Consider the following 24,843-nt stretch of genomic DNA (forward strand, 5'->3'; position numbering starts at 1 on the left):
TGTGTGTGTCTGTGTCAGGCTGCATCCTGCTGGGGATGGCGGCTGCCATCATTTATTGTTGTGGCTGATTGGTGTACGTCAAATAAGGCAGCATAACAAACTATAAGAAGCTTTGTGGCTACCTGTCCAGGGATTCAGCCACGAGGGGTGTGAGCACCACATTGATGGCCCCCTTCACCTCCACGATGGCAGTGGTTCTGGTCTGAGCCAGGGGCTGCTCCAGAGTCCAATCATCTGTCGTCGTGTCCTCATCCGTGTTCTCCATGGCCCTCTTATCCAGTGGGGTGTACGGTGTACTGTGAGAGAACATAGAAACACTTAAAATCAAGCAGTAAACGCAGGCAAGACAGTGCACTACTTGTGTGCAGCAACGTATAATTAGGGACGCATGATATATCGGAGGGTGATATAATAGAAAAAGACTGGCTATTATATCGGCCTCTGCCACAATAAACATATAATTGCTTGTTATTATGGGCACTAAAATCTATATCGGTTAATCACTGCATTTAATGGTATTTACAAATAGTACTTTTCTACATGGATGTTTTTTTATGTTAAAAAGAAATACCTGTTGTTTTCACCCATGACCTGAACTCCTCTGTCTAACAGAGAGCTGGCTGAGAGGCCCTGCTTTATCACCTGTAATGTAAAAGAAAATACATTAGCAGAGGACACTGTACATTGTTACAAGTGGATTGAGCAAATAAAACTCAGACATACACTCGCTTGCCAGTTTGTTAGGTACACTAGTGAAAGCGAATGTATGAATGCTAATATAATAGTCCTGCATTATATCCCTTTTTTGACTGTTATAATGTTCTGATCATGCTGAAACGGCGTCAGAAATGTTGTAATACAACTGTATGATCATTTTGGAGGATGCAGTTTGTGGTGCAGTAAAATATCAGAAATGTATCAGTAAAACACAATACAGTTCAATAGTACTACAACCCACAGCCTCCAAAACTAAAATACAGTGGAATAAATAAATCTCGCTGTTTTAAACTAATGCTGAATACCGTAACCTTCATGAAGATATGATTTAGTGCAGGGCTGTTATAGTGGAATGCATTTGTTTTTACTAGTGGACCCAATGAACTGGCAAGTGTATACTGTTAAGTTCAAGTCACAGACCTTAAAGCTGGGAACAGCGAGTTGGTCAAAAGAGGCGGAGCTCTCCTCGCTGGTGGGCGTGTCCAGATCGAGGGGCCGATGCAGAGAAGACTTGGACGTCCTTTTATTGGTGGGCTGCTTGACGGACCAATTTGAGACCTGGCAAAGATGACGTTAAAACTCAATGCGGTGAACATCAACCGGCCAAATAGAGCCTTCGTTTCTGTCTTCACATTACCAGAAGGGTTTAAACACGGAAGAATTTACCTGGTAGTGAGCCAGGTAGCTCTGGTAGCACGCCATGACGTGGGGCTGTCGGGTTACAGGACCCGGTTCGGCCGTTTTTTCTGCCTCCACTGAGCTCTCCTCTTCCATGGCCAGGGCTGAAACAAAGGAAGCCTGGGACGTGTGGCTGGGTAGGGGCTGGGGCGGCAGTGGGGGCAAAGTCGGCGGCAGCGGTAGGGGCCGTGGCTCAGTGATCAGCTCCCCATTGAGAACGTAGTTGAGGGGACCCTCAACACTGTGGTAGATGGAGCTCCGGCTGGGGGAGGTCACAAGATTTAGAAAAGGACATTAAATGAATACATCGTGGTTTGGTTTGATACATTTTTAACCAAAAATAATTTTGCAGTTATAAACCATTTTTCAAGATATCTAAATAGTTTTAATACTGTAAAACCCAGCCCTATACTTTCGCAGGCTTGTGCCGGTTGAAACTTTTCATGAGACGGGATTGATTATTTGTGTTCTCATGGCTCATGGAGGCTGTATCAATCAAAAAGAACGCCGAAATCAATGCGAGAACAATTTATGGTAATAGAAAAATGACGAGGTGGTGGCAGAACAACAGCGAAATCCAATTTGCCAAACACGGCAGCAGTAAGTGGCTGTCCATGGATCAAACATCTCATTTGCCACAACCCGTCTACAACACATTCATCCATGCATGTATGATCGAATCAAAGTAATAAATGAAAGCTGCAACGTGTTTCGCCTCGGGGCAAGTTGTTTTACGCGATAAAATTCATAACTCCTTGGGTATTAAACACAAAGCTGACATAACGCCGTTAACGTATGCCTGAACATTATTCCATCAAGACATTTTCAAATCATTACAAAGTTATTTGAGGAGAGGTTTTTCATTCTGATATGCAATGTTTTCCAAGTCCTTGCTAACAGTGATAGATACTTTCACCGGCTACAAACTTTAAAAAGTCAAAGCGTTCATTCTTTTGCTCTGTTTAACCAACTGTAATTTTAAATCGGGTATTTTGCAAAATGGGAACAGAACATTTGATGGCACTAAATTAAAAATACATTTTCTGCATTTATCACAATCTTAACATGTACACCATGAATCAAAACTATGTTCAAATTATTAATAAAGGGTAACACTTTGAGATCTCTGCAGGGTTTCTGCAGGTCCGAGCAAGTGAAATTTAAGACTTTTTAAGACCTTTTTAAGACCATTATGGGTTACATTTAAGACCTACTCGAAGTACAAAAAATAATAAATAAATAAAAATCCAGACACAGAATTACTTCCAAAATAACAAAATGTATTGTCATTCAACTATCAACTACCCTCTAGATGTGATTTAACATGCATTGAGACATGTCCCAACTTCCTACTTCCAATGTGCCATGCATAGTTTTGTAACGTATTTCAATGGAATTAAATGGCTTTGAAACACATCGCTGTAGACCGCTATAGAGCTCCGGACGTCACGTGACTTTTTTGTTGACACCGCCATATTGGCAGGAAAACTCTGAGGAAAAATGAATAGAGCTGATTTCAGGTCATCAGAGTTTACTGCACACCTGAAACTGATGATACATCACGGACCCTTATCATGCCCCAGGTGTGCTTTTTTCGAGCAGGGGTCGAGTGATGCTTTGGTACAGTATTTAACATCCACAAGACTTCAGTTTTTAGAGTGGCAGATGATACAAAGATTTTCCGCCTGTTTTGGACTGTTTTGTGCAGTTCGCACAGAGTTGGCTGTAACACCGTCTCTGGCTGTACTCAGACCTGGCAACGGCGATCAAAACTGGGTGATTGTATGAGATTGTTGAGACTTTTAAGAGCAGTCTGGTGTTTCTCTGCTTTTAAGTGAGATTCCACTGTCTTCACACCCGGGCTGCAGAGTTTGAGTGTTCTCTTGCGTGCAGGAGTATTACATGGAGCATTACCAATTTACGCCACACGGCGGCGCCTCCTTTGTTTTCATCGCTTAGTTCAGCAGGTGTCACTCTTGTTGCATCCTCTTTTTTTTTTTTACTTCCTCAATCTCCGTAATGTGGATGCTGGTGAAGGCTACAAGCCACGAACGTTTTATTATCGGTTATTATAGTGTTCTGTAATATGCCGTGAGACCTGGCTTTATATGGTTCTGTTTAATAAATGTATTGTGTGGAAATCTCTACTTCGTCTCCTGCCTTGCTACTTCATGTTGAAGCATACTAGCGAACGTGGCTAAGCTTCTCTCCAACTCCACGTTACAAAGCCAGCAATCATTAAACTTACATTTTGCCCATTTCCCAAGTTGACAACGAGGTTCATGTGACAGAAGAAGTCTCCAGTCCAAAAGGCATAAATCCATAACGCTAACAAACGCTACGTCACGAAAACAATCTCCCCGCTTCGCCTGCGCCGTACGGCCTTATCATCATACCTGGTGCGACGACACATTACAAACCGGGCTGAACACTGGATTCCACTTCCAGGTCTCATTTGTAGTTTAATTTCTGCGTACCGCTAATAGTTATAATTCATAAAGAACTACATAGAACACACGGGACTAACTGTGAATGCCACCGACGCATTAAACGAAATGCGAGTGAAGCGGTAAATGGACGTAAGGATTTAAGACTTGACGAAATGTTATTTAAGACCTACGATGCACAATATGCTCGTATTTAAGACTTTTTAAGGCCTTAAATTGGCATTATCAAATTTAAGACTTTTTAAGACTTTTTAAGACTCCGCGGAAACCCTGTCTCTGGCAAGGTCAGACATGTCATTAATTCATCTGCTCATAGGATAGAAATCAGTCTCTTTGATGTTACTCTGAGCTGTCTTGAATCTATTATCACCCTAATCCCATTTCTAACCTTGTTCTTGATTTGACCATCCACTCATAGTCTCCACTCAAACTTTTAAACTCTTTAACTTTGAGAACTTTCACTGGTTCACTGAAGCTACCATCCTTCATTTTCTAAAATATGTATGTTATGCCTTAAACTGACCTGTAGTTCTCCATGTGATACGCGGGCTGCTGGGTCTGCTGCATCTGCTGTCTCCTCTTCTTCTTGCGGCCCGGGTATGTCCCTGGGCCCTCATCAGCACTGCTGATTGGCTCAAAGTCCTCTGCAGCGGAGAAGTAGGCCTCACTGTCAGCTACTGACATGCTCGAGTCGGCAGAGCGGTACTGATGGAACGTGTTGGAGTCCGCCGATGGAGTGAAGGGAAAGGAGCCGTAGCTCCGCCGCTGACGAGGAGAGTCCAGGACGTTCTCGTCACTTCGGGAGACCTCACTGCTGAACTGGACGCCTCCGGACAGCACTGGCGGCGGCTTGTCGGTGAAGACGGCAGCGGACAGGCTCTTGGTGCTGCCCAGCCGACCAGAGTGTACGGAGGACTGGCGCTTGAGAGGAGAGCAGAGGGGTGAGCGCACTGAGGTGCGGTCCTGGGAGCTGTTAGGTGAGACGGGTGAGACCTCTGGGACCTCCCCTAGGGTGCTGCAATCCAACAGGAGAAAATATAAAGCAAGGCAAAAGACAGTTATAGTCAAATCCTACTTGTGCTGCAGTACAGTGGTAACTACAATAAACGTTCTAACCCTTTGGAGTTAAATCCATGATATGTACTCACTCAGCAGGGCTTTTGCCATTCATGGGAAACATGCGCTCCTCTGTGCTTGGTGAGGGGGAATCTCTCTCTCCGGCCAGCAAGGGCAAGGCAGCACTGGAGGAGCTATTTTCTTCAGAGGAGGAGGCAGAGCTGTGTGATCTTTGGGGCACCTGCAGACTGAGGTGCTGCTGACCGCGCCTCTCAGGAAGCTCAGGAGGCAGGCAAGGGGAGTGTGTGTCTGTTTTCAGTCCTACAACCCTCCCTTTAAAAAAAACACGGAGAAAACAGCCTCTAAATAAACTTTGTTTAAATCGAATGAGGCCATATAATATGTTATCAAGCCTTGCAGTGGCTTAATCGGGAAACAGTCACACTTAGGTAAATCAGGTCAGGTAAAGCTAGAAAGATAAAAAGTCTCAATAGCATATCCTATCTAAACAAAAAAACCAATGACATAAACCCGCAGATAAGGACCAGCAATCTTAGTCCAAGGCTGCCACAGTACAGGCAAATATTTCTGGTTGTTTTAGTGGTGAATTAAAATCTTATTTCTTTAAGAAACCCCTTGAGCAAGTCTGGAGGAGAATCACTGTTGCTGAGGCTTGTCAGGAAATGGATAATAAATCTTAGCAAATCCATACCATCCACTTTGGGAGTTTCCTTGGTAATGATCCACTCCCCGGGCTGAAGCAAGGACTGGCCGTAACACATGTCCGTCTCAGTGCTGGAAGAAGAGAACGCAGACGAGGAGGACGGCGTCAGCTCTTCAATCTTGAAGAAGTCCAGGCCCATGTTGGTGCCTCCGAAGAACCTGCAGCCCCCGAGGCAGCCACAGCGGTTCCTGCTTCGCTTGTTGCGTATGCTAGCGTCTTCTGGCCACAGGAACCAGAGTCTGAGGAGAGGAGGGGAGACACAGAGCTTGAATAAAAGGTGCAAAAATAAAATATACCCAGACGGTATTTGCCCAGTCCTATACTATGTTCTACTGGTCTCTCTTTCTTAAGCACTAATAGCAGAGGACTAGTACAATTTGGGAGTATCAGGTGATTTAGAAATGACCTCTATGTCTGTGCTATTTGGGATGTATTCACACAGTGTTTTACTCTACTCTACTGACATCTTCCCTGGATAGGATGAGCTCTTACACCCCTACAGTTACTTTGAAGATTTGGATTAATAATGAAAAACATATTCAACAAATAAAACATGATGTAATAAGACTTCCTGGGGAGAATTAGCATGCTACCTGGCAGTGCGGAGGCTGAATCATCTCCACCTTAAATGATGTGATGAACATATTGAGGCATCACTACATAGAACTTAGAACAAAATATCCTGCCATCTCATTTGAGATCGTACACTTCTGATGGTTTTAAGCTTCCTTTTTCTGTGAATGGGTCTCCATGCTGTGTAGCAACATCCTCCTGAATTTGCACCCAAACTGCTGGATAAACTTCCATTTATAACACAGACTCTGTAATTCTCAAGTGAGAAAGAGATAGAAAGAAGCGCCAAGGAAACAAATACACTCTAAATCACAGAGACGCCAATTCGCACAGGGATTGAGATCACAGATCCAGTTATGACAAACTACTAGAGGTCCCCTAAGAAATAGGCATTAGTCAGCATCTGATGAGCATTCACTGCTTCTTGTTTCATCTGTTAAGTTTCCAGAATTGGGTTCTGCATACACTTCCACATTTGTAAATGTACATATAGTATACACTGATCAGCCATAACATTATGGCAGGAGAAGTAAATAACATTGACCATCTTGTGACAATTCAATGTTCTGCTGGGAAACTTTTGGACCTGGCATTCACGTGGATGTTACTCAGACATGTACCACTCCTCAAGACCAGACCAGACACCCCCACCCCATAGAAATCACTCCTTGATGGCAGCAGCCATCCCCAGCAGGATGCAGCCTCACACAGGCACACACACATAAATGCTTTAGGAACAACTAAAAAAACATGAAAAACAATACCAGGTGTTGACCTGGCCTCCAAATTCACTAGATCCCAAACTGATCAAGATCCACAGATGCCCATCCCCTCAACCCATAGGACCCAAAGTCCCCATGTCCATTCTCTGATGAGTCACAACTGTTTTGGAGGCACAAGGGAGACGTACACAATATCAGGAAGGTGGTCATAATGTTATGCCTGATCAGTGTATAGTAGATACACAAGTTTTTGTCATTTCTCCACCTAAAATACATCTAGCTACAGGAATAATAACCATCACATTCAATTAAAGCTGGAGTAGATGACATACTCTAGTAATAATTCCTGCATTTCCTGAAGACCAAGTGATATAGAATTATTATGATGGGATAGTGGCTATGAGTCAGATAAGTGAAAATAATAAACTTTTCAAATAGGAGTTTAAATACATCTGCATGACAGAGCTGAAAAATTTCATGACAGTATGATTTACGCATTGTAAAGGTTTTCCACACTATTTACATTTCTGTTAACTATATTTTGACCATTACCAATTTTCAGGTGTTGTGTAAAGAAAGACAGCAATGTTAAAAAGCTGCTCTGGGTAGCTGAGGAAAATAAACTAATAAATTGCTTTTGGTGATAAATGCTTGGTAAATGAATTAATAGATGACTACCAGCGTTCTCTACCTTTTGGTCTGAGCGTCATGTAGTTCCAGAAAATGCCTCTGGACTTCACATTTGGCCGAGTGGTCAGCGGCAAGGGCAATATCTGCCGTGATGAGGTTCAGGTTGACCGAACCCGCCTCCAGCCAGACAGAGCGTCTCAGCAAAGGAGGCTGACCCGGACCTTGACCCTGTCCAGCCGGCTGCAGCCTGGTGGCCTCGCTGTGCTGCTGCTGTTCGATGTACTGGCGGATGTTTATGTCCTGCACCACGGCGCTGATGCCCTCTCCCACTGCCTGGTTGTGCAGGTTGCAGTTAGCCACACGAATGATGCCCGTCTGAGGGTGGGGAAAGAAAGGAAAAAAATGACAGATCAAAATACCAAAGACTGGCCATATATTTAAAGACAAAAGTGCTACTTACCTTGATACTAGCAGCGCAGCCATGCTCCACGATGAAGAGGTCAACACCATCCATGGCCAGGCGGGTCATGGTGTACTTCAGCTCCTCTGATGTGCGACAGTGACCAGGCAGGCAGCTCAACTGGAAGACAACCATCACTTGGTACCAAAAACTTTTCTGTTGTTGCTATGAAAGCAAGCTCTTGTTTAGTCAGACAGTGCTTTACATACTGCTACATGGCCTGTAGCCACAGCTGCTCAGTTGTCAGAAACTAATGAGGGCTCGCAGGCAGAGTTTTTAAAAATATCCTCATTAATATTCGCATATAAGCTAGACATTTTGCAAAACAGACTTGTTTCTTTCAACGTGACTTCACACACATCATGGTGCTGTGTATGGATGCTATGTATGGCTGTGAAAAGCAGATCAATAAGACTTGTGTTCGACTGTCGTTCCGTTTCTCCATCTGTGTCAAAAGTTCTGTTGTCTGAGTCATGCATCATTACAGAAAGGTTGTCAGCGGTCTCCTTTTATTATCTGATCTCATTTGAACATTTCGCTCCACGCTGGACGGTTCTGACCAACATTCAAATCTCACAAAAACAGCCTGCCGCCGTAATGATCTAATTTAACAGCTTCCAGCGTGCGATTCCGACGCGCAGCTGCTAACTAGCGCAAACCAGAGCTTGACAGCTAGAGCGGCGAAAGAGGAAGTGTGTGAAGATTTGAGGCTCGGGCTTCATGCAGCATTTCACGATGTACGGTCTGTTCGTACCTTGGCGTCACATATGCGACGGTCAACGCCGTGCTGGCAGATGACAGACGGCTTGGGTTGTTCTAGCTGGAACTCTCGGGACAACACGTGGAAAAAGAAAGTCTCACCCCACTCGATCATACTCGCCACCTTATAATCACAAAGAGACACGTTAATACTTTAAATTAACAAAGGCACAGGATAATAAATCAGTGTAAAAAGAATAACGTAATTGTGTGAAACTTTAAAGAGTGGCAAAGTAAAACCGAATTCAGAATTAATCTCACTATTGGCAAAAGTAGTTTTTGCTCCTGGCTACTTTTTGGGATAATATTATACGGGTGATTCATATTACCAAGGTTTAAAAGATTAATTTTGTAAAGTACTTTACCTCAGTCAAATAGCCCGCAGATCAAATGACGTAATCATAATCTAATCCTGCACAGATTTATCTCCTCCACATTTCAAATCAAGTCTTTAATCCCTGCTGATAAAACAAACCCACACACCTGTGGAACAGTGACCCTGCCGGTGAGCCCCCCGGCCTGCATGTCGATGAGCCAGGCGTACTCCAGCGTGTCGCTGCCCAGGGGGAGACCCTGAGCGGAGAACATGGCATGGGCCCTCATCTGCAGGCCGGACAGACTCAGGTGGCCGTCCCTCAACACCCCGTCCGCTGTGGGTCGCTGTGGGCGAAAGAACAGATTCACACCGGCTCATATCACACACAAAAATTGTTGACGCTTATAATAAGCTTTTCTCAAAGTGTAACCTGTGTGTTCTTTCTATAATATCCCTGCAAGTACTTATTATGCAGCTGAAGGGAGGAGATGAAGACAACACATTCTGGGTCTGGGATTAGTCAAAGTTAATCACTCAGCACCAGATAGATTAGAGATTCTGTGTGGTTATTCAATATAGGGCTGCTTATTCAAACTTGTCCGCTTCACATTATGCAACAGTGACTGCAGGCGTTATTTAGGGTATTTTCTGAGGACTGTGTCAGCATTTGTATTCAGTTGAAGATTAAGAAGGATTGTTTGTGTACTTATTGTCGAGTCTATTAACATGTGAAGCCATATAAGACAGCCAGGGCTGCAGAAAAAAAAATGATTGTTTCCAGCCTCCCTCCATCCAGGACAAAGGCCCAGAGTCTGGAAACAGGCAGATCAATCATACCCTGCACACACAACTCCTCCCCTCTGGTAGGCGCAACAGAATGCTGTACAGCAAAACAGCCACACATAGGAGCAGCTTTTTCCCACAGACTAGGGATGTCCCGATCGGTGTCGGGAGGTCGGTATCAGGGCCGATCCACTGGCTTCAGCCAAGCCTGATCAAGCCTGCAGTTATTTATTTTAGGTCTATCAAAATCCATCACCATGTCCCTGTAGCGTCAAAACATTGTCTTCTTTGGCTCGCGTCAAAGCTGCCAAATAAGAAGAAGAAACACCGTGTGGAAGTATTTTATTCTGGAAAATGAAATCATTCATTCATTCATCCATCTTCTGTAACCGCTTATTCCTGTTAAGGGTCGCGGGGTCCGCTGGAGCCTATCCCAGCTGTCATTGGGCGAGAGGCGGGGTGAAAATGAAATCAGACAGACACAAATTTGTAAATTTTATAGTGTGGATGTTTGGCGAGGTGGTAGCATTATTCCACACTATCAACTTGATTCAACACCAAAAACAGAAATGGAATATGTCCAAAGTACAAAGGCTAAACAAAGGCTTCACTGCAGCAACAACAACAACAACAACCACTGAAAGCTGCATCGAAAGAAAAGTTTCCTCTAGACAGCATCAAGGAGAAAAATACTCCAGAGAGGGTCACAGAGTTTATGGCGTTGGAAGTTTTCACCATCTGTTGGGTGTGTTGGAGCTTCTGGAGCCAAGGTATGAGCTACCATCTCCTCGCTACATTGACAGCCCTATTGTTTGGATTTTATACAGTCGCATGGTGCATACGCGATGAAGGAAGATAAGAAAATCCATTATGAATCTCCAGGGGAGGATATTTTGTTAATTTAAAGATCGGTATCGGATCGGAAGGCAAAAAAAAAAAAAAACCTTAATCAGGACATCCCTACCACAGACGGAGACAATCCCCCCCTCCAACAGCAAATCACCTACCTCTACAATAGACTATCAGACTCCAATTACATTTTGTTTGGACTGCTTTGCTATTTTTAACCTAATGCAAATGCAAAAAAAATCTCAAAACTGCTATTTTTTTTTTATCGTGCTGGGACCTACACACAAACCTTTATCATTTATATAACAGTCCTGTCCACACCATCTGTGTATGTCTCCTTGTATAAAGTTTTCTGTGTATAACTAAAAGCAACGCGTAACCTCAGTCACATTTTCACTTCTAATAAGTGACAGGACACACACTTAATTTCAGTTTTCATATAAATAAAATATATATTTAAATACCGTTCGCGCTGCGTGGAGCCGTAATGAGCACCACCAGACAGCTGTGTAGTATTGTATAATACCTGGTAGTTGTCACTGACGAAGATGTGCATGGGGGATAGGAGCAGCTGAAGCTTCGTCTCTTTGTAACCCTTCTTCATCTCAAAGCACAGCCGCTCCAGGAAGCCAGATGGACCTTCAGGACCCTCGCTGCTGCAGTGCTGGAGGCCCCAGAGAAAGAAACATTTTTTCTCCACAACATTTTTATTTTTTATTTAACACTGCATTGATGGAATGTTTCCTAATGTTCTATCATACGCCATTTGTCGCGCTCCAACGCCACTCCCTCTCTCTTTTTAAATGAAACCATTAAACTAAACTGCTGGCAGTCATTAGTCTTACCATTGGCAGTCGGCCATGGACTTTGTAGAGGTTGATGAGAACAGTGATGTCCCAGGGCCGCAGGTCCAGCGGATGGATGTTTGATTTGTCCTTCTGTTCGCTGTCCTCCATTCCCAGAGGAGACCAGCCGAGGCCCGAGGAGGTGGCGGTGGACAACACGGGGCTGGACACGGCCTCCTCAAAGTCTGTGTACATGTCATCCTCGCCAAAATAGTTTTCCTGTGGGAACAATCAAAGGGAGGTCCCAAATGAGGCTTATCTGATGCTCATGTTATTAACTAAAATCCACATTAAGCGTCTTCATTATTAAATTGGGTTAAAGTGATCAAAGAAATGGTTATAGAATGGGTCAAGGATTTCCGTACCTTGATGGAGATCAGCGCTCGGAGCATAGGCCCATAGAGGATGATTTGAGAGTCTGGGGACATTTCCATCTCCACGTGAAGCCTGTCAGGAGGCAGCTCTGAGGGGTCAGTGGGTGCCCGACTGTGGGTACCCGCAGCGGAGGTGGAGGTGTAGCGAGGTGGCGCGTTGTGGGGTCCTGAGGTGTGTTCTGGTGGCCGCAAAGCCGACAGCATGGATTCCTCCATCTCAGACACTGGGCGGCAATTGACACCGAGGTTAGATGACATCATGTAAGCAATGATTTCAAATTTCTTCAACAGTCATATGGTTGGAATTGTGAGAAAAAAGCTTACAAGACTGTTTGAGCTGCTCATCAGCCTTCTGGGGATAGATGGGGTGCCAGGTGTAGTCAATGATGAGCAAGAAGTTGGGCACACTCCAGCAATCCACCCAGCCAGCTCTGATGCAAGGGCGAGAAACGTGTTCGCTCAGTACACACTCATAATACTTTATCATCATTTCAAGTGGATTTTCCAGCTCATCATCCGCTTTATGGCCCGTTCAACCCGAGGACATACAGTAGAGCCAAAAGACAGCAAACAGGTCGCGGCCGATTTCTCTGCAGCATAGTGCGCTGGTCCAGAACATATTCGATCGTAACCTCCCAGGGGGGTAAGTGGGTCTCTCGGAGTGCAACATCGGTGTAGTCTGGCTCCGGGCTATACATAATGAATGATCTGGATGTTGAGTTTTCATGTTCAGAGAGCACACTGCATGTGCTACCCAAGCAAAGGCTCTTCAGCAGCTGTTTGCACTTTAACTGACCTTTAGAGTAGCACCTTGCATGAGGTAAAAGCCTTTAGTGAAGGGATACAGACTAAGATGGATGCGGAACCTTTCTACACATAATAACATGACAATAAGAAGTCTAAACCATAAAGGACTGATATTACATAATTAGCTTGAGCAGAAAGAAAATAGCTTGGATCCCTTACAGTTGTATACATCTCTGGACAGAGCACATTTAACTGCAGCAACCAGAAAATGTTCCTTTCTTCAATATGAATGCAGTGTTACTATTTATTTAACACATTTAAGAAAAAATAAGATATAATATTGGGAATGATTGTTAAAAACCATGATAATTCTAGAGCTTGACACACTCTCCTGAAAAACCCAAGAAAACTGTGCAACTACTGGACAGAAAGGCAGAGTGAAAAAATAAATCCTTCTGTACCCATCCCAGTCACAAGGGTTTGGCCCGACTGGGAGAAATTTTCAATTGAACTGAAGGGGTCGATGTAAACCTTTCATAATTCAACAGGAAAGTAATTATACCTTGTATTCTGATCAAACCATTTCTCTGTGATTAATGTTTTGGGGCACGTGAACGCATATCATCAGTGTTAAATATCCGTTTAAACAGCAAAGCTAGACTCTCCAACCAGAATGATTTCAATCAGGTTGAAGAGCTCTTGGCAAATGATCGAGAGAAGTCCTCAAAATCCACCATCAACTATTTGGAGAAATACAAGCTGAAGGCTTCAGTGTAGGGGATGGGTTTCAACCGAGATGGATAAAAAAAAAAAAAAAAAAAAGTACTCTTGGATAGTATTATGTGACATACACTGAGCGACAAATGTTAACCCTTTAGAGTTATTTCAGTATCCTTTTCTTTGCACTGATTACAAACAACAGACACACTTATAGGGGCGGCTGTGGCTCAGTAGGTAGAGCGGGTTGTCCACGAACCAGAGGGTTAGCAGTTCGATCCCCGGAATGTGCCACATGCTGAAGTGTCCTTGAGCAAGACACTGAACCTGTCTTGCTCCCAGTGCGTGCCACTGGTGTGTGCTTGTGTGGCACTGGTGTGTGAATGTGTGTGAGCGAATGGGTAGATGTGTCCGTGACTGTAAAAAGCGCTTTGAGTACCAATAGGTAGAAAAGCGCTATATAAAAGCAAGGCCATTTACCATTTATATGTATGTAAACGAGAAAAAGAGAGATGGAAAAAAAAAAATCGGTAACGGATGATTTTTGTGGTATGGATATATACACACAAAGAAACAAGCAAGCAAAAGAGTATATTATTTAAGACGACATTTAGATTAATGGGACAGGAAATAATGAATAAGGGCCGTTGGGAGCCCACGAGTGGTGCAACAGAGTTAAGTGAGGGAAGCAGCATTGTGAGCAATGAAAAAACAAGCTGATATCTGACAAGAGGAGCAGGCACTGACCTATGAACATATCATTATTACTTTAAGTTTATGAATACCATCTAAATCTTTTTAACGTCTGTACGCCACATGGATTGTATTATTTACCTTGAAAAAATATACATATATATTAAAGTTGCTCAGGGATGCCGGACCCTTTGCACAAAACTGTATCTTCATCTCGAATGAACGGCGCCAAGACGTTTAAAAGGAGCACCATTCACAATGTCAAACCATCCCTATTAAACAAGTCTATTACATCTCATTTAAAAACAACACAGGCAGCAACTGCTGAGCATGAAATACGAAGGTTAGTGGCGCATTTACTTTAAAAAATGACCACCTCCTACCTTGGTAACGTTTCTCTTCTACCTAAGCATTCATGCGAGTCAGTGTTACAACAGTGAGTCATCCTGCTCTTTGTTATCGCACTCAATTTTTGCCCACAACCACAGAGAAAAAAATCCCAGGTTTAACTCACTCCGCGTGGGTGATGTTCCTCCAGCGGGACTTGGTGGGCTTCGGAGGGGGAGCTCCTTGAGGCTCCCCTGGCATGAACATGTCTGGGGGCAGCTTAACGTTCTGGTAGTCTTTGGCCAGGGTGAGGAGGGGGTAGCGGCTCGGGTGACACTCTGGCAGGGACAGTCTCATGTCTGTATCTTCCGCCTGAGGAGGACAAAGCAAGCATACATTCACGCACCCACACGTATTCACAGACAGTGTCAAAGCGCTGACATTTGTGAGCACAGAGCAAATACATCTGCGTTTCAAAAACCACCGTCCAACCAGGATGAAAATATACCGTATATGTAGTCATGTAGTCTTCCAAACAGGAAAAAAAACTTGCAATTACGCTCAAATACCAAGTACTTTATTGTCAGAGCAAAACATATTCACTTAAGGCAGCACTCACCTTCAGACTGAAGCGGGTATGGCAGGTGGTTGGAACAAACTCATTGAAAGGCAAAGTGAAGTCTATATTGAGCGTCTCGCCGCAGGCTGCCAGGTACACTATAGAAGATCAATAATGCAATAGATTAGTCTGGCCTGCTCAAGGATTAAGAGGAGTATATACAACTGTATAATATATCATGACTTAATAGACTAAAAGCATCCTGGCATGGACAGAAGGTTCCACTGTAAAAGAGGGATTATTGGTTCCCTTCAAGGTTGCATCTGGAATTTGTTCTTTTTTTTTTTTTTGCACATTTACACCAAAGCTGTTTTTCTTTTTAATGTCTTCACTTCTAGCAGCAGATTAGTTTTAAATCATACAAAGATGAATGCTTTACCCCTGGAGAAGAATTTAGCCGTTTTTGTATTAATCCAATAAAGAAATAACAGTCTTTTCTTTATTGTCAGTGTAGCTGCACATTAAATGAACCAGTGACTTGCAGTCAGACTAAAACATATTTGCACACTGTTAATGAAATCTGTGGCAGACGTGAAAAATTGAGCATCTGCATGAATAAATGTGGAATTGCCTGTGCTTCAAAAGGGCATATTCTATGACCTAAACAAATTTGTCTCACTTACAGCACCTTTAATTTATTTACCGGATTAAATATCTAACTGGCATCAACGGCTGAATTTGATGCCAGTAAAAACATTCAGTCTCAAGGTCTTGGGTAAAAACATTAATCTTGATGCACTGGTTTGATTTAACTACAGGAATTCAGTTGGTGTGTACAGTAGATCATCTTTCTCACCATTCTCCTGCTGCTTGGTTGAACAGTCAATCCAGTTGTGCTGGTTGGCAGCCCAGATCATTTCAAACTGGTGGAAAAGTATCTTGAACTTCCAGGAATAGGGCACGAAGGAGTAAATGTCGGGGGCGCTGTCACTCGCCCAGTCCTGGATCAAATCTAAAAAAAGAAAAAAAAAACAGAGAAGGAAGAGTGATTGTTCTATCCTGATGCTGTTGACACTGTAAGGAGAGTCAAAAATACACATGGGCAAATACTGCAATCTTGACTCACCAGTGAAGAAGTTTTTCTGGGCGTAGATGAAGTGGTAGGTGGCCTTGTACACCTCTATCTCACACTGCCATGACTGAGGCATGTTCCATACCCGGGGGTAGCTGGCAATCACGTGGAACTAAAGTAAAGGAAAAGACAGATAGGATTATTTTACTTTTAGAAGGGCACACACACTATGTATATGCACACATGCACAGTGGACACCGTGTTTCCTTTGCATCTCGATAAAGCCACATAATGAACATCTGCAAAATATCTCCGAAATGTCGAGTGAAAACCGTGCTCTGCTTACAGCCAGCATCTCGGCCTCCAGAAGAGTCCTGTACTGCATGCTGCTGGTGGTGTCCACGTGAAGCAGCTGACCTTTGATGGTGGGAGAGTAGCCTGAGGGCAGAAGGCAGGAGCAGAAAAAGCAGGGCAATCAATTCTCAGCACACAAGTTCAAGGAATTAGTGTCATTTAGCAGCAAAACTTGAAAAGCTGCTCACGTTAACTACATTTCTGGGAACAGAGGAGAGCACTGACTGATGACTGATAAAATTGTGCTCAGTCTGACAAATTGTTGCAACTTTCTCACAATCTATTGGTGTTGACACGTTGACATTTTAGATACGGCTTTGAATGTAATTTCAGATGGTTTTACTGGATCTTGAGGTGTGGAGAGCGTTACACCAACATGCTCGGGTAGAAGAGCCACAGTCACAGAGTAATATGAACCATTTTTGTTATTCATTGGTTTTAAAGCCACGTTAGTGCTATCAAACTATTTAAAGTTATCGGATATGAGTGTTTTTTTTTATTTTTTATTTCCATGTCAAATAATTCAATTGCCACACCGTAATACAACAAATAAATAAGAGCTTCTGGTAATCAGCATTTATGTGTCATAGAAAAACAAATAATTCTAGTAGCGATGCACAGCATGCATTCTTGTGTTGAAGGGAAAAGCTAGTAAATGCCAAATATCAGCACAATGCTAATACAATCATTTTATCAGTAATTTAGCTATTTACATGTTATACACGTTTTCACTTTATCCCTTCAATACAGGAACAGTATGTACTGCATGCAGAAACTTGTGCAAAGTTAAAATAAAAATTTGCAAATACAGATTCATTGGTAACACACCCTGTCACAGGGCTAACACGGAGAGCCAGACAACCATTCACACTCACATTCACACCTACGGCCAATTTAGAATCATCAATGAACCTAATGAGCATGTCTTTGGACGGTGGGAGGAAGCTGGAGCCAAAGAGCTTTAGGCAATATGAAATCCACTCGGACAGAATTTTCTTTCGCAACGTATATCAATAATATGCAATAATGTGTCCCAATGTCCAATGGCAAATTCATACTGGGCACTCTCTGGTACCAAAGATATTCATATTTCAACTAAAATTAAGTTCAGCCCCTAAATTAAATGTAAATTTAATGAACCCTGGACAGTTTGCAGTGGTCAGTCTTAAACAGGTTCTTACTGTGATCCCTCTAGTTACAGGGATTAAACTGTAACTGCAAAACACTACAAACTTCAAGTAAATCCCAATTAAAGCTACAGCGCGGTATTCTCTGTCTCCTCCTTCAGGCAGTAAGAGTAACTACAAAAACACAGTTGACAGATTATCTTTACGTATGACGTCGACATTCCTTCATTCCCTTCTCTTCTTTCAATGCTCTCCAACCGAAAAAAAAAAATACCTCACTAAAAATAATCTGTATTTGTCATCACTGTAGACTGTTTTTTTTTTCAGACTGTAATTCTTCCACTAAATAAGATAATTTTTTAATCAGAAACATTTCTTAGATGCCTACGTTCTGTTTCATTCTTCCTGGCTGCTAAATACGGTGAATTCATAGAACCCAAGTTACATTAGTAACACCATAAGCTCTGCCATATACCTAGTTGCTGTAGGCTACTCTGTTTGGGCAAACATTCATGTAAACTGTTGATGTAAAATTCATTGCCATTCATTGCAGAAATATTACCACAGAAAGCTTTACCTGTCACACTTAGCTTATACAGCATTGTGTGAACCCATTTGGCAAAGGCTTTTATGTAAAGAAATTCTATGTTACATATCAATAGAAACAAGTGTTTAAAAATTCAGTCACAGTACTTTGCAATTAACACTTTCTGACACACTTTTTTTTTTTGCAGTTGAGCTATTATTCAAGCAACTATCACCAGAAGATGAAAAAACTGAGCGCTGACATTTTGGTCGTCTGGTCTCATTTCAGTGGAACACACACTCACCGTTCTCTCCCACAGTCATGGGGATGTTGACTTCCAGGTAAGAGCCCGCGCCTACATTCACATGGATGGCATTGGTTTCCTAGTAACAGGGATAAAGACGGAGCAGAGGAGAGAGGAGGCAAACAGAAACATCACACATGCTGTCAAATTATCAGAGAGTGCTTCACAACCCAAAAATAAAAGAATGTCACCTAATCCGAACAAAAATATGTTCAAAAGGAGAAATAAAATGACAATTTTTCCTGACTGGAGCCATTTTCTGTTTTTATTCAACATGCATTAATGTTGTTATTTAGTATTCACTTCACATACTGTGAAAATCCCTGCCTGCACCGCTCAAGGAAGAAAATTTGAAAAAGCATAAAACATGAACCAATATCAATAGCTAAAACATGGTGAGGAATAAAGACAAAGACGAGGAGAGCAGCAGGGAGAGGAAGAAAGATCAAAGAGGCTGGCGAAGAGAGGAAAAAAAAGAGAGAAGGGGAGAAAGCACACAGCAGAGAGAGCAACAGTCACCCTGTTTTTGGTGAAAAGCAGATCGATGGTGGCGTCAGCAATGATGTTCATGCGGAGCTCGAAGGCCTGGATCTGCCTGGGCTTTCCTGGCTGGGCGACCTCGGTTACTTTCATAGCCTGGTAGTCGGCAGGCAGGAAGAACTTCCACAGGCAGTCCCTGAGAAAAGAAAGATTAGAATTGTAAAGCCCAAATCTAAAACCGTGTATAAGTAAATGCAAAGATATGAGGGGAGGATTTGCTTCCTTACTCCACTGAAAGTAAACAGCTTACTTTTTGAGAGTGTTATGGGGAGGGCGTACAATATTATATACATTTCAAGGCTTAGAGTATTTACTGGTATATCTTTGCATGATTTACAGCCTTTTAGCTGCTGTTCTTTGGGGCCTACTGTTTTGAATAATTGGATTTCACTTCTTTTTTTCCATTCGAGCTCAAAACATCAGCTTCTCGAATACATCCAATTCAATCCAAAATATGACAGGTGACAATGCCAACAGCAACACGACTGAACAACCGTAGAAAACAAAGGGCCATACACACAGGAAGAGACTAGCAGTGATTTGGCGACAAGAGATCACAGTGAGTTGTAGCGATGCTACAGGTGAAAGAACCTTTGACAACGCAAAAGGAGCCAAGTTGAAGAAGGTGACGCGATTTAAGTATCTGGGAGTGCACACAGGCAATAAACTGGACTGAAAGTGCCAGAGCTGACTCTACTTTCTAAGAAAACAGGTCCTTCAACATATGACGTACAATGCTTAGGATCAGTCTGTGGTGGCCAGTGCCCTCCTGTGTGCCGCTGCATGCCAGGGCAGCAGGCTGAGAGTGGCAAACAAACTCCACATACTGATCCGCAAGGCCATTATTGTTCTAGGGGTGGAGTTGAACTCTCTCTAAAGACCATCCTGGACAACTCCACAAGGGATGTGGCAGTAACTTATCAGTATATCAGTGGTATAAATCAACAAAAGCACAGCACTATGATAAGATTAACAAGATTCCTATCTTTTTCCTCTGATAAATACAGACTATTCAATCACCTCTGGCGATCTGCCCAGGGCCCGTAATTAAAGTCAGTTCCTTTTCCACAGACAATGTCCAGACCCCAACACGGCGGCAGGTCCTGGAGCTTATCGTCTTCGCTGCACGTCTCCACCTCCTCCCCGTTCTCCTGCTCCACAGGGACAAGACCTGTCCACACACAAGCCCGTGTTAAAACCAAAAGGAGGACGCAAGTGTAGAAAAACAACCATGATACAGCTTTATTAGATGGATTGCTGGTTGGCACTCCTTGATACTCATTCTTATCTGCAATCAATTGTACAGTATGTCAGAAATTATAATAAATTATCAGTGTTACTTGAAAGAAAATTAGGTCTGCAGTGGATTTCTTTGTCTTGGAGTTTTCTCAGTGTAAGTGTGCAGGCATGAGCATACCGGGTTCATCCTGGTAGTAGTAGATGTCAACATCATTGGACTGCATCACCACAAAGCCTTCACCCATCAGTCTGGGAGGTCTAAATGAGAAGGTCACAGTTTAGAAGCAAAGCACAGGTTTCACGCAGAGGCTACGAACGCCGTAGCCTCTTCCAGATTGCTACGAGTAGGGTCGCAGCAGGCAAAGTGAGAGCTCTGACTATTTTGTCAAGAGTAAATGCAATCAATAGGTGTCTGAACTTATTCCCCTAAAGCGTGCCAAAGCACAAATTAAATATACAGTCCGCCCCGAAGCTTGATTCTGGCATGAGGACGCTCTGTACATATCTCTGCTTCACCTTAGAGGACATTCTAATAAAACTTCAGTATGTGTCAAGGACTGTGTGAGGTTGAAATCATTGGTGGCTTTTACAAAGGCGGCTGTTGCCAAGTTTTTATGAAGAGTGATTTTTTTAATCAGTGAGAGTTAACACTTACTTTCCTGTTTGTCGTTTTACTCATTTATTCAGTCTAAATAATGGTTTACTCCTACTTTTTACACCAAACAGATAAAGCTGCCCCCAGTAAAACTGACATTTATAAGCCTCCACATCAGTGAATTTTCAGGATGTGCGTTAGTCCTTGTGTATGTACATCCGTCCCTTCTTGGGAACATAACTCAGGATTGGCTTAAAGAGAATTACTTTAAATTTGGCACAAACATTCAGGGATGGATTGATTACAATTTGGTGGTCAAAGGTCAATTGCATGACAAGATTTCACTCAAATGTCTAATACAACACAGTGATGGGATGATGACATTTATTAAATGAAACGCCAAATGTCAGCTTCACTGTTGCAACATAAAGTTCTACAAAAACACTCCACAATATCCAGTATTATATGAGTCGAGACTAAATGGGAAAAAAATTAACTAATGTTGGAGACATAATATGCACGGAATTATCTATTCTCATTCTTAAGAGTCATAAGTTCATATTTTTCAGCCAAACTGTTCAGAAAATAAGTTGAAGAATTATGTTTACAAGTTTCAATTCGCTTTGGTTAAATAAATGTTTACAGACTGTTGGTAAATAGCTTTGGTCAAAGTTTTATATGAATGAAGAGACTCCTGCTTACTCATCATTCTGCATGCCCAAGTAGCGTGGACTGGGAACCAGCATGACGCGCACGTTCTCCAGTGAGCCTTTGACGATGTGCATGTACTGGTCCAGGTGGCTGGATGGGGGTTTGGTGGCGTACGTCAGGAAAGCATCTTCAAAGTTCACGCACAGAGTCTGGGGTAGGTAGTGGTTCCCAAATGCCAAACGACCCTACGAGAGAGCAAAAGTACATGTAACTCAAGATGTCTGAGAGGAAAACAGACTCCTCTCAGCTCTGTTTCTAGCCTTTAGAAAATCTAGTCCATAACCAATAAACAGGTCTTTTCACAGAAAAGGCATTCCTATTGGCTGTTCTAGTACAGATGTGAGTGTCCATTACAATGAGGCAAAGCATTCTTCAACGGCAGTGAATTCTACAGCAAAAGTTGTTATTCCAGCATTAGCAAGAACTGCCTACACTGCAAATACAGCCAAGATAAAGGAAAGCCGAGTTATAAAAAGAGTCTACCATATGTCAGTGTCAGTGAAGCGTGACTGAGGTGGACAAAACTCTGCAAAAATCTGCTTTGGCTACATGAAGGACTCAAAGCTCGCCATACTTTGTATGGACAGGTAGGCTGCCAAATTGTCTGGCAACAGAATGTTGTTAGTGGGGGGCTTTGGGTCCTATGGGTTGAGGGGAGGGGCCTCTGTGGATCATCCCACAGATGCTTGATCAGTTTGAGATCTAGTGAATTTGGAGGCCAGGTCAACACCTTGTGCTGTTCTGACTGCTGCCATCAAGGAGTGTCATTGCTATGGGGTGGGGGTGCCTGGTCTGGTGTAGGTCTTTGATCCCCTGACCAATTCCATGCCCTTTTTTTGACAAATTTCCGAGGTACTTACGGTGCTGATGTTGACTTTGATGACGGGGATGAGGGAACGCCAAGACGACGTGGGGTCTGGACTTTCTGCTTTGATGTCCACACTATAAGAGGACCAGAAGAAGGCAGTTTAACAGTGCTGCATTTCCAGTCAGTACAATTAACTTGGCTGTCAGGAATGACAATAGCTCTGTGTCTGCACCCCTCATGCAAAGAGAGTGCGATTATGCAGCTTTTTCGGCAGCAATTTATATTCCCAGCCACAGCTCTGAATATGCTCATCCAGTCGCCTCTGTGCTGCTGAGCTGAAGAACAAGACAAAGCACCACATTTGTTGAGGAGACTATTTTCTTAATTAAGAATCTATTGACTGACTAATTATCGATGTCAGTCATTTCAGGATGCATGTTAAGATGACAAAATGTTGCAGCAAAAAAATGGCAATGTAGCCCGGGACATTTTTATCACCTTGTAATAAAATAACTACACGAGAAAGGTTCTGTAAATGCTTATCGACGAACGATGAATACGAGGGAAAGTTGTTGATGAGGCATTGATGGTACCTTTCCAAGGTCTTGTTTCTATCCTCTCTACCCTTCTCTTTGTCCTTTTTGGGCGTAAGGAGCGTCGGTTCCAGTCCGAAGGTCTCCTGCAGCCGGGTGTAGAGGTCGGTCCGGTTGTAGACGTGAAACTCAAAGCCGTTGACTGTCACGTAAAGCCTGGTCTCTGCCTTGGGATCTGGTGAAATGAGTCACAGACAGAACTCATATCAATGCTTCCTCTCACCACTGGTTCATTTAAAAAGCTCAATCTTGAGTCTGAAACAGGTCAAGGTCTTTACAACACAAAATACTTACATAGGTCAATTTATTTGATATTTTGTCTGAGTTTCATCTTTAATGTGTTTCTCTGTAAACATTTATCACTCCACTCACCATGCTGTTTCTGTTTTGGGTTGTACATTTTCCACCAACGAAATATGAGGAAGCCATCCTGTATCCTGTAACATGGACAAAAAAAGATCAATCAGTGAGAAAGCCATGAGATGCTAGAGATAGAGGGATGGATGGAGGAGAGGTAAACAATGAAGCACAGGTCAGATTACCTGATAGACATGTCTTGGTTGATGAAGTAGACATCTCTGAACATGACTTTTCCTGACAGCACAGAGAAGGAGAAGGAGCCTGTGGAAGGGGGGGGGGGGTTAATATATTTCAGTTATGATATAACAACAAGCAACAGTATCACACCTCTCCCAAAGCAAGTACAAACCTGCTCGGATTTCAATTAAATGCAAACTAGCTAATTAAAATAATAAACAAAAGATGTAATTAATGTGGTTACGCAAGCTCTGGTAAAAATAACAACAGCCTGAGTGTCGCTGGGATATTTAATCACGCCGTGTCATTCATGTCAGAGAGAGGGAGGAGAAAAAACAATCTTAATTAGGATCCAATTCAACGAGCAGGTCAAAGGCCGTCACGGAGCAAGAAAGATGAACGTGAAGACGAACATGATTTTCCATCATTAATCTCTTTTGGCTCATAACGCGTCTTTCTCAGTTTCAATTACTTATTCCCAACAGAGTGACGGCGTGCGAGGGGTTCATGCTGACACCTCCTCATGTTTGTGGGCTTTTTTTCCTGCTGAAAGACTGAAAATAGAACACTTGGGAAAAGGAGTGTCATTCTTGTTTTGGCTTTTTGTGAACTTACACGGAAACCCTCTCACATCCTGCTTATTCTGATGCAATGAAATGACACCTGTTGAGGCCTGTTCAAGCCTGCTTAACACGACTGTGTCGGGGAAAGAAAGTTTCGCTGTTGAGCGGCTGCCCGTTTGAATTGCAAAAATGAACGCAGTTTAAAAAATAGATAAGAGGACACAAAGGTGACTGTTTTCTTTGTAGTGACACATGTTGGCAAAGAGACTTCAGCTTAGCCTTCCTCATAAACGTTTAATCCTGCCTCTGTAATCGTTTTGCACTTCCTGTTTACGCAACCAGTATCTGTTAACGCACATCGCAGTGAGAAAAGTGCAATATGTTCGAAGTAATCATGAGATGTTGATTTTTTTTTTTTTGCTATGTACAGGTCTGTTATAGAGGAAAGAAGCAACTGACAGGAAGTCCTCCTTAGCAGGGAAATTGATAGGTTTTTGCAAGAAGCTAATCACATGCTAAAAAATAATCGTTACACTTGGATTTGTGGCCTCTAGGGGCTTCGTAAATTAATTCCTGTGTCATTTAGCAACAGAAATTCAATCTGGCGTTGGCTGCACTTTGCTGTTGAGACTGTGCGGAGATAATCACTGAGAGAACCTGGCTCGTCATGAAATATTCAGCAGACGGAGTTAACGCCTCTAACTGAAAGCTTTGGCGGCCTTCCCCTTCCATATTCATCACTGCTGCGACAGAGCTCCCAATGAACACACACCGATGTGGATGTAGCCATCCTTGTAGAGTCTGTTGATGATGAGGGTGAGGATGAGGCCAATGTTGCGCGAGTTGTAATAAGTTAAATAGATGATCCATCCACAGGACAGAATGGTGGCTAGAAGGA

The 24,843-nt window shown here is 42.9% G+C and overlaps 1 protein-coding gene across 6 annotated transcripts in view; it reads right to left on the reverse strand.

Annotated features, from left to right (window-relative positions):
• The window catches only part of kiaa1109 (KIAA1109), a 75,319-nt gene that overhangs the window by 46,344 nt on the left and 4,132 nt on the right, over positions 1-24,843 (reverse strand). For all 6 annotated transcript variants that reach the window (XM_084568657.1, XM_084568653.1, XM_084568655.1 and 3 more), the window contains exons 3-32: positions 24,718-24,834; positions 23,388-23,466; positions 23,218-23,282; positions 22,846-23,020; positions 22,305-22,386; positions 21,436-21,629; positions 20,317-20,396; positions 19,920-20,070; positions 18,879-19,035; positions 18,360-18,438; positions 16,395-16,486; positions 16,103-16,220; positions 15,833-15,988; positions 15,037-15,134; positions 14,605-14,789; positions 12,258-12,364; positions 11,925-12,157; positions 11,560-11,778; positions 11,241-11,378; positions 9,250-9,426; positions 8,762-8,890; positions 8,008-8,127; positions 7,609-7,922; positions 5,611-5,861; positions 4,991-5,231; positions 4,366-4,857; positions 1,384-1,657; positions 1,138-1,275; positions 572-642; positions 123-296 (exon numbers count right to left, since the gene is read on the reverse strand). In XM_084568657.1, the coding sequence (XP_084424783.1) occupies positions 123-296; positions 572-642; positions 1,138-1,275; positions 1,384-1,657; positions 4,366-4,857; positions 4,991-5,231; positions 5,611-5,861; positions 7,609-7,922; positions 8,008-8,127; positions 8,762-8,890; positions 9,250-9,426; positions 11,241-11,378; positions 11,560-11,778; positions 11,925-12,157; positions 12,258-12,364; positions 14,605-14,789; positions 15,037-15,134; positions 15,833-15,988; positions 16,103-16,220; positions 16,395-16,486; positions 18,360-18,438; positions 18,879-19,035; positions 19,920-20,070; positions 20,317-20,396; positions 21,436-21,629; positions 22,305-22,386; positions 22,846-23,020; positions 23,218-23,282; positions 23,388-23,466; positions 24,718-24,834 (4,906 nt within the window). The remainder of the gene's footprint in view (positions 1-122; positions 297-571; positions 643-1,137; positions 1,276-1,383; positions 1,658-4,365; positions 4,858-4,990; positions 5,232-5,610; positions 5,862-7,608; positions 7,923-8,007; positions 8,128-8,761; positions 8,891-9,249; positions 9,427-11,240; positions 11,379-11,559; positions 11,779-11,924; positions 12,158-12,257; positions 12,365-14,604; positions 14,790-15,036; positions 15,135-15,832; positions 15,989-16,102; positions 16,221-16,394; positions 16,487-18,359; positions 18,439-18,878; positions 19,036-19,919; positions 20,071-20,316; positions 20,397-21,435; positions 21,630-22,304; positions 22,387-22,845; positions 23,021-23,217; positions 23,283-23,387; positions 23,467-24,717; positions 24,835-24,843) is intronic.

The sequence above is a fragment of the Chelon labrosus genome (genome assembly GCF_963514085.1).
Source record: "Chelon labrosus genome assembly, chromosome: 20".
NCBI lineage: Eukaryota > Metazoa > Chordata > Actinopteri > Mugiliformes > Mugilidae > Chelon > Chelon labrosus.